Source organism: Eretmochelys imbricata, chromosome 2, assembly GCF_965152235.1.
Source record: "Eretmochelys imbricata isolate rEreImb1 chromosome 2, rEreImb1.hap1, whole genome shotgun sequence".
Taxonomy (NCBI): Eukaryota; Metazoa; Chordata; order Testudines; family Cheloniidae; genus Eretmochelys; species Eretmochelys imbricata.
The window spans coordinates 140,695,802-140,711,290 of record NC_135573.1 but is presented as its reverse complement, the minus strand read 5'-3'; the positions used below and the strand labels follow the sequence as shown (position 1 = coordinate 140,711,290).

At 38.9% G+C, this 15,489-nt stretch overlaps 1 protein-coding gene across 1 annotated transcript in view; it reads right to left on the bottom strand.

Moving 5' to 3' along the window:
- The window catches only part of CTNND2 (catenin delta 2), a 526,110-nt gene that overhangs the window by 400,870 nt on the left and 109,751 nt on the right, over positions 1 to 15,489 (bottom strand). The window contains exon 4 of the mRNA XM_077809167.1: positions 9,030 to 9,282. Within this exon, the coding sequence (XP_077665293.1) occupies positions 9,030 to 9,282 (253 nt within the window). The remainder of the gene's footprint in view (positions 1 to 9,029; positions 9,283 to 15,489) is intronic.

Genomic DNA, 15,489 nt, shown 5'->3' with positions numbered 1-15,489 from the left:
GGACATTATCTACCTAAAAATTATATACTATAGACTAAGTAAATATGCCACAAAGAGAAAAGGACACTAGACAGATAGATAGATAAAGTTTGGAAGCTTTAAGTACTGCAGACTCACTAGTCAAGCCCAATGGACCGACAATGTCCATGCCACTATAATATAAGGAAATTACAATGTCCAACCATTTCAATATCATGAGTTGGTGTACTGATGGGATTTAGAGTACTTTGAAAGGTGGGATGGCAATAAAATTGGGTGATGGATCTAACAAAGGGCTCACATACATCAGTAGAACAATTCCAGTCATAATGAAAAGACTGAGAGTATGACATGAGCTCCAAAAGACAAACTTTTCTCTTTCTTTGAGTGCACTGCAGGTTTTTCTGTAGCACACAGTGAAATGCATTTGATAAACAGTGTGTGTCAGCCTATGTAGTGAATAATAAAGATTGAACATAGAAATCTGTTGATCAGTGAACCACATTTATCATACGGTGACCTGAGTCAGACACATGTCACCCCATTTCCTCCCCAGACCCTAACCCTTTCAGGTCACTTACAACCACTCTCTTCAGTCTACACCAGTTGCCAGTATACAAAAAGGCACAATTCATAGTCTTGGTGTTCTATAAAGCTGGTTTTCATAATCTAGAACCCAGAAACTTGGGCAATAACCCTCTTCTCTCCCTAAGTCTTTGTCCATGAGTTACAGGCCTGGGAAGGGATGCTCTCCTGTAACCTTGGCCAAGCTGGAAGCTAGACATTCTTGGTCAGGAGTTGTTGGTTCTGAAGCACTCTCTTCAAGCAGGTTGCTGGGATCCCATGTTTTCAGTTTTTAGGGCAGAATATAAGTCCTATTTATATCAGCAGTCTTAATCTTTAGCTATGTTTGCCCCCCTCCCCCCCTTCTCTGTTAGGGTAACAAACAAAAATTTCTCATGGCTATTTTATATGCAAAATGAGAACTCATCCTTTTCATTTGGAGGGATGGTTTGTGTGAGCACCTGAGGCTTGCCCTGAGTCCATACCAATTGTCTTGAATTGTGTGCATGCTTGGATCATCCCTTTGATTTTAATATTTCATATTGGTTCATTGTTCTGCACTTAGATGACTACTGATAAATGCCTGTGAGGATATGCCATCTCCTCAGCAATAAGAAAGGATAAAGAAAGCAATAGATATCCTGTTGGAAGAGAGAAAGATACAGCTAGCACTGTCAATTGCAAAATTATCACTTTAGGGCTACAGCTACTTGATTCTGCCAGTTTAATGTGTTGGGAAAGGAACACTGGGGAAAAAATTACAAATGGACATCCTTGCAATGCTGAGTGTTAATTGGGAAAAGGAAGTCACCAAATAACTATTCCTGGGATAGGTTTCAGAGTAACAGCCGTGTTAGTCTGTATTCGCAAAAAGAAAAGGAGTACTTGTGGCACCTTAGAGACTAATCAATTTATTTGAGCATGAGCTTTCATGAGCTACAGCTCACAGTCTCTAAGGTGCCACAAGTACTCCTTTCCTTATTCCTGGGATAGTGCCTGCTTCGGATTTCTGTCTATCACCAGTATATCACACTGCCTTATACATTTTAAAAAATAAAAATGTACACACAAACATACAGAGTAATTTTCTTTGCACAAACATACACAGACTGAGGATTATATTCTTATTGGCCTCTCTCATAACACTGTAATACCACCTTTCACTGTTATTAAGATTTATAGTAAAGCAATTCTGTTAATATTATGATAATCCTTAAAACAAACCAAATTAATACACTGTAAGGACTCCTGCAGAAACATTTTAGTTTATCTTAAAGAGCCAATGTCTTATACTTTTATTGAAGCATATATGCTAATTGCCACTTATCGTAATGAGATTCTTTTTACTACAGGGAAATAAAAGCTTTACAAAACTAGGCTTGAAAATATACCACAGCTCTTTGTAGAAAGTGATGCAAAATGGGTTTTGATGGTTCATAGTGGACACAGGATGCTTTGCTTCAGCCTACTTCTCCTTTGTACAATGAGGCTTATGATTTAAGAACTTTGAAAGTAGTGAGTCAGTGCTTTCATTCTCTGTGTGGTGGGAAATTAACCCCAACAGAGGTAATCAATCAGAACTTTGACTTTGAAAGTAAAAACACAGCAGGAATGCCTCAGGATATAAAATTTAAATTATGCAATAGCTGGCACAATCAGTAACTGTTTTGATTTGTACCTGGATAGTTAAAAAAAGTAATGTGCCACTACCAGTTATTTGTATTTTTAATGCTATTTACATTTTTAAATTATCTATTTTAGTTGTCACATTTTTCACCAGTAAGTGCTGGGGAAAAAAATTAAAAAGTCATAAAATGGGGTCTTTTGGATTATCACTCCATGAGTATTCTAGAAAGTACAGCATTTTTGGTAAACACATCATTTTTGTGTGTGTTCATTGGATTTTCCAATGTATTTTGTATAAACAGTTTAAAGGTGCTCTTTGAAACATATTTATTAAAAACAGCATACTATAAAAACGTAAACAGTAAAAACTCATAACAATATCATTCACTGTGACATGGACATGGATAATATATCTATGGGACATTATATCTATGGGATATTACATTTTATTCTAGCTGAAGTTAGTTTTGATTGCATTGCTGAACTGTTTTTCAACATGACTGTTGCTGTTACTATATTGTTCTGCCAGCCCCTTCATATAAATGCCTATGATGTTCAATAGTTAAGCAATGTCACAAAACAAAGGAAGAAATAAACTGATATTCTGCCCATCAATGACATTATAGATAGGGAAGCCATAAGTGAGCAAGACCATTGTTACAGCAGAACTTGCTAATATGCACTCAGCCAATCAACACAAGGAGCTGTGTTTATTCATTTGTTAGCTAATTTGCAAAATTCAGTCATTCCCTGTGGATCTCACCACTGTGCACGTGAACTAGCAAGGTTCATGTACGACTCAGTAGTGTAACAGCTGACATGGAGTATTATGCTATGCGAGTAATGATCATCGCTATTATGGGGTTTTACTTTTTATTCAGACAAAATTAAAAATCTCTTACAAAAACCTACAAAAAAAAAGAATTACAATTAAAGCTGAAATGCTCTCTAAACAGATATGCTCTCTTACTAACTCCATGCTGTGTAGGTATATGAGATCCTTATACATACTATAATTCATTAACCAAAGTTCATTTTTACTTTAACAAAAAGGATGCAGTTTCTTTGCTTTTGTGTATTTAAGGACATTCGTGGGTAGTTTAGGTGTAAAGATTTAGGTTTTGTAAGAAAAATTTTTATAAATCATAGTAAGTGATTTTTATTTCACATTTCAGTGAAAATTGTTTTTGTTATTACTTAAAAAATAAACATGACAGAACAGTCTTCAGCTTGAAGTGAAAATAACTGTAGTCAAATCAGTCTAGTTTCACCATCTAAACTTTATAAAGTGCAAAAATGAAACAAACAGCATATATGCTGAAAATTAAGTTTGATTTTTAGAATGCATTCCATTTTACAATGAAAGTTGTTATTAGCAATACAGACCAGTCAATTCTTCATATATGATTATTAACTTTATGGTGCTCCTGTAAATGGGACTATTAATGCTATTTCAATGTGGTTTACTGTGGTTTCATTAAAAAGATTTATCTAAAGTTTTATTTGTCTTGGTACTACAAAGTAAAATTGGATGGAAACATCTGAAGTTGACATTAAATATCTCAGAAATATTAGCGTTTAGGAGGCTAGGAGTTTATACACATGCTATGTTGGTTCCTGAACCCTGCGGACTTCTCCATACTTAGTTTAGAAGTTTCCTCCTTAGACTTTAACTAAAGTCTACACTACCAACTTATGTCGGTATAATTACGTCGCTCAGGAGTGTGGATTTTCCACACCCCTGAGCGACGCAGTTATACTGATTTAATACCTGGTGTAGGCAGCGCTATGTCGATGACAGGGTTTCTCTTGTGGACACAGCTACCGCCCCTTGGGAGAAGCTCTCCTGTCAGCTTAGGTAGCGTCTTCACTAAGTGGTACAGCAGCACCACTGCAGCAAGTATAGACAAGCCCTAACCTTGCAAGGATGCCCTAGGCTCTCAGATAATGAAGAATCTGTTTTATGTAAACTATTTTTTCATTGTTCATTCGGTTCTTCCTATTTTTTCCAGCTGCAGAACGTAAGTTTTTTGTTGTTGTTTATTAAGAAAAATGTCTAACATGATGAGACAAAACCTCAGCTGGTGTAAATACGACTAGCTCTATAGAGCTGTACCAGTTTACACCAGCTAAGAATCTGGCTTGATGTTTTACAATATATGAGATAAAAAAAGAAATCAGTAGCCATAAAAGTAATTATGAATGCAGATATATTTATTTTAAATAATACTTTAGTATTTTTTCTGTCTCGGACTCCTGTAGCTTAATTAAGACTAAACAGTATTTTATGACAGTTTGTGGAGGGGGCAAACAGATGTTGAGCTAAGATTTCATTTGGCAAAAGTTGGCTCAGAAACACATATGCAAAGCTGAAGTAATAGTAATCCAAGCTACACAATGAAAACATTGGAAAAATTCCCAAATACAGCAGTGCTAGCTAATTTTTCCTCTTAGTTTCAGATGAAAATTCTACCAGCATAGAATAGGAATCATTTAGGAAATTATTTTATATTTCAGAAATTCTGTTTGTTTATCAGAATCACACCTCTGTCCATTTTGCCTACTGACGTATCTGCATGTGCCGTAAACCAATCAGAAGCTTACAATATGTAGATATTACAGTTTCCTTTTTTTTCTTTCAGTTTAGTCCATTAGTGACCCACTGTCACATCTGACAGATCACACAGATTTAGTACCAGAAACTCAGTTGATCACAAATTTTCTTAACCCAGCAATAGATCACAGTGTCATGGAAGTCCAAGACTTATTAGATCATCCAGTTTATCCCTTGAGCAATCAAAGATTGCTCCCTACAATACATTTTCTGGTGTTTGTTCAGTCTAGCTTCAAAGAGCCCAAATAATATCCCTGTGAAGTCAATTCCAACAGGGTAACTCAGCTCACCATCAGCAGTCTTTTCTTGATATTCAGCCCAGATTTTGTTTTGTAATTTCATTCATTACTCTTAATTATACCTCTGAGTACTATGTTAAATGATTTCTGTCTTTTCTCAGTGTTCCTTCAAGTATTTGGGGTGTTTTGTCTCGCTGCCCTCATTATTCTTTTAGCCAAGCTTTTAATCTTTCCTCATAAATCAATCTGTCCAACTCTCCTGGTATTTTTGTTGCTCTTCTTTAAACTCCCTCCAATTTGTCACTATGTTTCTGGTAATGTGGTGAACAGGGGCAGGTTACTAAGGCATTTTGCCCATGGAGGGAGGGGAATATACCTCTTACAGATCAGGTCACAATATGCTCAGCAGTTCTCCTTACCATTGCTGCTAAAAGAGAATTACATGTCCTGTTCTAGTGCTGCTATTAGTGGCAAGGAGCCTATCAGTATTCCCAAACCATGATTCCTGAGATTCTAGAATGCTACTCATGGAATTTAAACAGGATCTGTGCATAGAATTCAAGGGAGTGCTGGGTCTGTATTATCTGCTGCTCCTGTGAGAGTTCCTGGTGCATGGGGAGAGATGTCCAACACCATTCCTCCTCATCTTGTTGCCCTTGTTGCCAAGAAGGCTAACGGCATTTTGGGCTGTATAAGTAGGAACATTGCCAGCAGATCAAGGGACGTGATTGTTCCCCTCTATTCGGCATTGATGAGGTCTCATCTGGAGTACTGTGTCCAGTTTTGGGCCCCACACTACAAGAAGGATTTGGAAAAATTGGAAAGAGTCCAGCAGAGGGCAACAAAAATGATTAGGGGACTGGAGCATATGACTTATGAGGAGAGGCTGAGGGAACTGGGATTGTTTAGTCTGCAGAAGAGAAGAATGAGGGGGGATTTGATAGCTGCTTTCAACTACCTGAAAGGGGGTTCCAAAGAGGATGGATTTAGACTGTTCTCAGGGTACCAGATGACAGAACAAGGAGTAATGGTCTCAAGTTGCAGTGCGGGAGGTTTAGGCTTGATGTTAGGAAAAACTTTTTCACTCGGAGGGTGGTGAAGCACTGGAATGGGTTACCTAGGGAGGTGGTGGAATCTCCTTCCTTTGAGGTTTTTAAGGTCAGGCTTGACAAAGCCCTAGCTAGGATGATTTAGTTGGGGATTGGTCCTGCTTTGAGCAGGGGGTTGGACTAGATGACCTCCTGAGGTCCTTTCCAACCCTAATCTTCTATGATTCTAAAATCTTGTACCCCTGTCTCTATCAACATCTGTGTAAAACAGACCAGGACTTCATCCTTCAGATTAAATTAATCACTTCAACTTGAGAAACTGAGTTTTTCCCCAACTTCAGATCACTTTGATTCCTTCTTGCCAGACTAGTTGAAAAAAAAATTGGGTAACAATCTATTTCTTGGTGTATCAAGCTAATTTTCATAACACTGACTTCTACTTGAAGCCAGAACACTTTTACTCAAGGATGTCACACCCTTTCATTTTTATGTCAAACCCTTTCATTTTTATTTACAAATAATTTAGGTCTAGAGCTGGGCGATTACTACAATAAAATATTTATGAACGTTTGTTTGAGTAAAATCCATACAACTGGCTTTGTCTGTGCTTGTACCTCCTCCCCCAACCCCTTAATTTGCTTTTCAGAACACTACCATGTGACTCAGGTAACCAACCAAATAACACAATCTGTGAATATGCAGATAACAAATACTTGAAGCAATAGCTGCAGTCAGTAGCTCACTAGTAATTTACAGCATGAAATACATTTGTAAAAGCTACAATATAAATCCCTGTTACAAAAAAAATGTAAAAATCACAGCCTGTTTATGATTAATTCATGAAATGAAAAATGGTAAATAAACAAATTTCTTCCTGTGTAAAGCTTACCAAGTTCTATTTACATCTGTGGATGTCAATATTCCTTCTCCTATATTCTTATTTAAATTAGTATTCATATAATTCCATGCACTAGGTTGGAAGGAGAAGAGAAACAAAACGGGCTACAAAATAAGGCTAGAGCACCAAGCGAAAGTAAACAAAATCATTTTACAAAAGGAACAAGTTTGACAAGTTTGGGGCGGAGGGATAGCTCAGTGGTTTGAGCATTAGCCTGCTAAACCCATAGTTGTGAGTTCAATCCTTGAGGGGGCCATTTAGGGATCTAGGGCAAAAATTGGGGATTGGTCCTGCTTTGAGCAGGGGTTTGGACTAGATGACCTCCTGAGGTCCCTTCCAACCCTGATATTCTATGACATTTGCTAAGCATATAACCTATGCAGGTGCTGACCACTACAGTGATAATGGTGTATTTTCCACAAAGATTACATCTTTTTAAACCATATGTCTAACACGACTATAGTATAGTACACATGCTTTCCTTCATTTCAATATATTTTTCCTAAATGTATTTTTTGCAATCAATCTCATTCTTCTCTTATATTTCAAGTTCCTGTACATCTTTTGTAAGGCATTAACAAGGTATTATTACAAGGCAGAATTTTGTAGCATGCAAAAGTCCTTCTCTAGTATCCCCGTCAAGAATTCAATACCATAGAACAAATGTCAGTATTTAGTGCCTTTCTAGGTGGGTAAATTATGTTAGTGTGATGACATTTTTTCTGTGAATGCCAAACCTATAAACATACAAGGGCCTGTTGTCTTCTTCCCATTCAAACATATGGTGTAGCATCAAGAGTTAAGGATAAGGAGACAGCTGCTATACCCACATCAAAAGTGGGTCACTAGCATAATGAGCTGGTACTAGAAGCAGTAGTGTCCCTGATGTGCTACGCAATTAATCTGTTCTTGGCCTCTTGGACTAGTGAGGCAGTTACTATACAGATAGTCAACATGTACAGAGTGCAGGCTGTCAAGGCTATAAACCGTTCATTTCTATAGCGAAAGAAGGAAAATCTTGCCATTTTATCTTATGTATCTCGTTGGTCAAACGCCAACCTAATGACCTTGTTGGGGACACATTTCTGAGTGTTCCTGTTGCAAAATACCATGCAACAAAATCACAATATCTACCACAGAAAATCCTGTACAAATGAATACAGATTTTAAGAAGTCAAATATTTGTGAATAAAAGCTTAATTATGTAACTTCTCAAGAGTCTGATTTCAACTTCAAAACGATTTAACTTACAAGAATCATAAAAAGCCCATAAAAGTACTGATCCTTTGCACCACAAAACCAGACAAAAACAACCAATCAAATTAAGAGGTGCTGTTAATACCTTCATCTCCGTTACTGTCATAACTGAAGACAATTCACCCCTTAGAATGCTGCCATCAAGCACATACTCTTTGATTTACAGTATACCTAGAGAACTCAATGATGACTATATTTTATATTTATATGTATACAACCACGGAGTGCATATGTGTCATAGAGGCTAATATTTTCTATGAAGAGAAGGCAGCAATAATCATTTATTGAAAATTACACTGCAAATCATTCTGCTGTCATGTACTGGCAGAGCTTAGATACAGTATCTTCAGATGAAATATAGACCTGAATATGTTCTATCTCTCAATCACTGTTATTCTCATAGCCTTGCACTCAGGTGCCACTTTGCACATTATTAAACATTTACAGAAGAACAAAATTTCTCCTTGAATAGCAAAGGAAAACCTAAGCCATCACAGTTAAGATTCAAAGACTCATGGTGCCATAGTCGTAGCATAATTTCTTTTCATACTATTTCACATGGAGGCCCTAGCAAGGGTAGATAAATGTATGCACTGAAGACCATCTTGTTTTAAAGGAGAGCTCACAAGAACATGTTTATAAAAAGCATTAAAACAGATAATTCTAATTCAAACAAAGAATCTTTTGTAGGACAAATCACAATTTTTGTTTAATTTTTTAACCATAGTTGAAATACAAGTAGACTGCAGTTATAACCCTTCTTTATCAACATGTAATGGTAGACAAAATAAGGTTTTACCCACCTGGGATCTTTCTGAATGCTATCAATGGAAGGTGACCTAGCCAAGGTCCCTTCAGGTGGGATGGCTGGCCCAGATTTGCTGTATGGTGATTCAACAGAAGGACAATACTGCAGCTGTCGGTAGGGGTCTGCGTAATTGGAGGCTGGGCCTGCAGCATAGCTGGCCCTCTGGAAGGTCGATGTTGCGTTCTGTGTGCCGTGCTGACTGCCTGTGCGCTGTAAGGGTACGGAGTCGACACCAGGGGAAGATGGGGCTACGACAGGAAAGTAGGGACAAAGTAAAAAATTGAGGACCTGTTCACAGAAATGGTTAACCAGGTCTAGGCAGAGGAAAAAAATACACACATATAAACAGGGGTTCGAAAAGAATGAGAAAAAAAAGAACAACACTGTCATAATTGAAAGCAGTGAGGTAAATAACTGTCAAGTGAAAATGCTAAATAGCATGCTACTCATAGACTAAACAATATTTAAAATGGTTACACAGAGATTAGGTAGAAACACTTCTTTGAGATGGGCTTTGAATTACTTACATCATATTCAAGAATGAGTTAATCTGAAGTTAAAAAAATATACAAGCAGCAAAATTCCAAAGCAAGTTTTGTATGCGTCATGAGAAGAGCATGGGAGTAGTTGAGCTAAATTTCAACAGCTCTAAGGGTCTGATTCTGCAGTCTTTACACAGCTCAAACTCTCACCAAAGGAGAGTAGAATCTAAAGTCTGGACTGAAAATGATGACTGTTAAAGATTAAACAAATATAGGGATTACTTGTCATCACACTTTTGGGGTCCCAGTTCCTGTAAAATATTCAACACACAGCCCTGCTTGCATTAACAATTTTTCTTGATATCACTATAAACAAGACTCACTTATCTACTACTTCACTCTGAAAGAGAATTACACTATGCACATTTGTCTCTACCTGTCTAAAAGGGTAATGAAATGTACTAATGACATTTATTGTATCAACAGTTCAGAGCATCTTAACTAACAGATTTAAAGTGACTCAGTGACTTTGCACCTTAAAAATCTTGTTAGTCTGCTTCAGAGTCCATTATCTTTTTTATTATACCACTACAGTAAAGCACACTTCAATATGCCATGTGTACTGGGTTCTTAGCAGCAGCAATTTTAGACCCACATTCTGCGGTACTGAAGATGTCAACTAGATTCTTGTTGTAAGGACTGTAGGATTAGTTCCTATACGGCCTACTGGCCCTGAAACAAGTACAAATAAAAAGCCACTCCTGTTTATGAGAGAGTTCTGAGCAGCAGAAAAAGTAAATGCACTGTAAATGAGCTCATTATGGGCCCAGTGTTGCTCTTATCAAATGCAACAGAAGTTCTGCCATAAATGGCAATGGGTCCAGGCTCAGGATCATTTGATTATGTTAAAATCATAGGTCTATAGGTGAACATGCATCCTCAAGTTCCAGGTCTCATAATAACTTTCCCTGTCATTTCTTTTGATACACACATTTACATTTCAGATGCATAATTACAAATCATTTGCATACTTCATTAAGTTCCATGAAACAACTTTAAGGGTTTCATATTGCAGTATATGTAAAAATTAAAAACGCAATACTCAAAAAGTAGTTAATAGTGCTTGTATGATAGCATCCATCTAACACTAGTACTTGCCAAGGTTAAGACACTTTTTCCATCCAGAGTATGTCTTTTAGTATCTTTCTGTCTTTTATTAGTTTTCCCTTTTTTTTGTACTTTTCATTTTGATGTATATGAACAGTGAGTTGAATCACAGAATTTATGTTATAACAGTTATGATGTCATAATATTGAAAATCTGTTGATTAACAAACATAAAAATACAATACTATCAAGTTATGTTAGTCTATATGAAAATACAATAAAGAAAAATCTTGCTTTGATATTGTCTTTTATCTCATGTTGTATATTTCCTTAATGAATAACCAATAAAAGGATATATATTAAGAATAAACTTCTGTTTCGAAGAGAGATCACTTGTAATGCAATAACTATATCTGAATACTGATAAACTCTGTTCACAAACCAAACCAAAATTCCTGGACTCAGCAGTATTACATTAAGAATATACAGAAAAGGTGGCAGCGTTTTCATAGCAGGGAATAAGTAACATTAACTGAGAAACAAAATGGAGTGTCACATGAAAAAAGAAAATTATTCAAAAAAGCAGAAGTTAGGAAAAAGTAGTAAAAATAACAAGTAGAAATGAAAGAAAAAGAAGACCAATGAACTGCATTAAGATCTTGATATTTAGGAGATGGAATTATGACATGGGGAATGCTTTCAACTTTTGATCTCTCATTGAAATCTGGAGCGTTGCAAAAAGCTCTAACTAAGAACTCTGCTAAAAAGGAGGCCTTTCATTGCCTTTCATTACCACATTGCCCCATGTATTTCATCATTTTTTCTTGCAACACAGTTCAATGAAGCACTAACAAAATAGTTGATACTTATTTTGTTTCCATCTTATTTTCTCTTTTGTGTTTCTATCAATAAGGCAACTGTATGAACTGAAGCTAGTTGTCACACTTCTAACACCTACATGCTTTTTAACTCATTCGGATTCATTTTCATAATTATGTTGTCCTAACAGGCTATTATTTCCTTTTGAATTTTATTATCATGTACACAGATTTGTGGTAGTTAGAATATGAAAGAGTAAGACCAATAGTTGACAAGATAAAACATACCTTTAAAGAAATTCCTGTTAAGATCTGCTTTCTTTTCAACTATGGTAGGTCTCCAGTGAACGGGTAAGGAAGAGTAGGCACATGTTCAAGGTGGGCCTAAGTAGATGCGTTTGAAACACAGAAGGTTCAGTTTGGAGATGTTTGTGCAATTCTTTTATTTGGTTTTAAATCATGTGGGTTCGTACACCCCCTGAATTTTGCTTTGGCTTTTGGATATGAATGAACCCTCCAAAACAAAGTAAAGCTCAGCTGAAAACAAAGAGGTCTGCTTGGAACCACAAATTGTCCCAGGGCTGCTGAAAACTAAAGCCAGGTAATTTTGTGAGCAATAGTTCATTTTCTAATATAGTACCAGATTTACCATGGCACTGGGCCCATGCTCCAAAGGGGCCCTGGCCCAGCCTGCTCTTCTCCGCCCCCTGCTCTCTCCCGTGGGGGCAGAAGCTTGGTGCTGCCGGCTCCTGGGGCTCCTGCTGCAGCAGGGCAGGCTCCACTGACGGCCAAGCTCCTCCCCCGCCTCTGCCATCAGCATGCTGCATTCCTGCCCCTCCCCGTCTCCCTCCCTCTGCCGCCGAACAGCTGTTCGCCCGTGCAAGGGAGGGGGAGGAGCGGAGCCACAGTGCACTCGCCCCCTCACACACCCCCAGCCCCCTGCCCTGACTCCTTCACCCTCTCACACCCTCATGACCCCAGCCCTGACTCCTACATCCCCCACACATATCCAGCCCCCCCACATCCCATGCCCTGACTCCTTCACACACCCCCAGCCCCCTGCCCTGACTCCTTCACCCTCTCACACCCTCATGACCCCAGCCCTGACTCCTACATCCCCCACACATATCCAGCCCCCCCACATCCCATGCCCTGACTCCTTCACACACCCCCAGCCCCCTGCCCTGACTCCTTCACCCTCTCACACCCTCATGACCCCAGCCCTGACTCCTACATCCCTCACACATATCCAGCCCCCCCACATCCCATGCCCTGACTCCTTCACACACCCCCAGCCCCCAGTCCTGACTCCTGCACCCCCCCACATCCCCACCCCCATCCTGAGCACCAAACGGGAGCTCCTGCCCCCCCCCACTTTCCCACCTGCACCCCTCACACCAAATGGGAGCTGCCCCTGGTAAGCACTCCACACCCCAACCTCCTGCCCCAACCCTGAGCCCCCTCCCTCACCCTAGCTCCTGGCCAGACCCTGCACCGCAACCTGCTCCTGCACCCTAACTGCCTCCCAGACCCTGCACCCCCAGCCCTGTGCTCAGTGCACCCCAACCCTCAGCTCAGTGCAGAGAGAGACAAAGAGAATGGGCTAGAACCAGGGAGAAGGTAGGTACCCACTCTGTGGGAGTTTACCCCCGGCCCCTCCCTTGCTCCAGGGACCAACCCTAGCTTCTGCCCCACTACGCTTTTGCCCCTGGCTCCTGCCTCACTCCAGCTGGGGACCAATCCTTCCCCCCCCCCATGCCACACTTGTCAGGGTGGATAAAAATCAATGACTTTTTAAAAAAAATCAAAACAATCAGATTTTTTTGATTTAAATCAGATTTTTGAGGAATAAACCTATCTAAAGATCGTTTTAATTAAGATACATTATATCTCATCATGGAATAGGGATTATAAATTCTATTTCTATAGTATGAGACAATATAGTCATGTAATATTTAAGAAAAGTTTTGTAAATGAGTTCTAATAGTTCATGGATTAGGGACCCAATCTTATGGAATTCCACAGGCTTCTGTATAGATTATTTAGGTTAATCTTTCTATCTACCCAACGGGATTTAGTGCTCAGTCTAGAAGATACCACCAGAGATGCTTAGTTTTGCAGTTCTCAAACTGTGGATTTGTGTCTCTAGAGGTAACATGCTTGTTAACAGCAAAAATGTTTTTAAATAACTAAATAATATATACAGGTGAGAAATAACAGACCTCAACTCGATGGTCCCTCTGGAAATTTGTGTACTCAAAGTCAATCCCTTACTTCTCTTTAAAAGTGAAAAGTTTCAAAAATAGAAGATTGTTGGGGACGGAATAGATCTGGGCAAGGAGAAGAAGTCTGGAGATAAATGTGAGAAGCAAGGGACATATGCTTTTTTGTTAAAATATTATGTTTGCTTTTGAAGAAAAAAAATCCAGAATACTTAACGTTGTTGTTTTGGTTAAATAATACAATTTAAATGTCTGTCTGGTGATGTTCTCCTCCTAACACAGTCTGGCAAGAAAATCCTCCAAATATTAATGATTAACCTGTTGAATTGGAGATAGTTCACCTCCCAATGACTTCATAAATATCTGCTTCAGTTACCTTTGGTAAATGAAATAACCAAACAATCATTTTCTGATGTAGCTGTAAAACTCATCTGAAAAGTTTTCAGAATAAATCACTGTTTAAAAATGTACAGTGTGAACCTCATCTATCTCTGAGTTGTGAAGAATACGTATTAAGGTTATAACAACCAACAAGAATGCACTTTTATGTAGAAAACCATGGTTAAATTGAGTCTTCCTAACTAGTGATTCAAATCATGATTTAAATCAAATCTACCCTGCCCCCTGTGCTCTTGACTCTTGCCTCTTCATTCCCCAGGGGAGCCCACAAACATGTTTGGCACCTGGCCCACAAAAAGTTAATCCCGCCCTGCCAATGTAGACAGAGCTACAGGGTCACTTCCAAGAGTCTTCTGTTGTCACAAAAAATAGGAAATACAAAGATCCAGAAAGTTCAGATGAAATCTGTCATTTGTGGCCTATCTTGCTTCTTTATGTGTGTGTGTGTGTGTGCGCTCGTGCGTGTGTGCATACATACGCTCCTGCACTTTAAGTTCAGGCCAATTTTTCCAAGGCTTACACTGGAGTTAGGTGGGTGAAGGCACCAGGTAAACATTATTTGTTAGATGCTCTGGCCCACTCTGCTCCATTTGCACTGTTCAGACTGGCTGTAACTCCACAGCTGGAGAGAGTCTTCTGGTGCAATGTAATCCTCCAGAGTAGTCAGCTCCTCCACTTTCCTCCCTGCAACACTCTGGTGCAGGGACAGGTTTGATAGAGAGGAGTGGCTGATGTCTGAAGTGTTCTGGATAACCCTAGCTAGTGGACAGTCCTTAGGGGCTCTAACTTGCACTAGTGCTAGGGCACAGTACTTGCTTTATGCTGCACTCAGTAGAAACTGAGTGTAACAGATAATCTGGACCGATAAGGGACATCTGAACCTTCTAAATATCTATCAATCTGTTATTTTCAACAGGAGCTGCTTAACTGAGATGTAGAGATGATGTCTAAAGATGGGAGTCTCAATCTTGAGCTGGAAGTGTGGTTTTATCCTGAAATTTCTAAGTGCAATTTTCAACATCTACAAACTACAAACTGTGTCTAAGCAGTGCAATCAAGAAATTGTAATGAAGATCTCACTATTATTTTATCTTGGGCCTTCATCGCTAGTGGGGGAGGGGAGGAACGGAACACTTTCTGAAGCTGGGTGTATGAATCACAGGAAAAGGAAAATTGTTTTCTACTATGGAGAAATTTTGGCCAAGCTGCAAGAACACCCCAGAAAGGCCTTCTAATCATACGTGACGCCCATTTAAGGATATGATGTGGGCCTTGGCAAATTAGGTTTGTTTACTTGTTAGGGCTCTCCTGGCTGCTTGTGTATGTGCAGAATAAGCACCTTACATCTATTCCTCTGTCTTTCCCACAACACCAAACTGGAAGCAGTGACACTTATATTTTAGTGAAAATTCAGGTATATCTTATGAA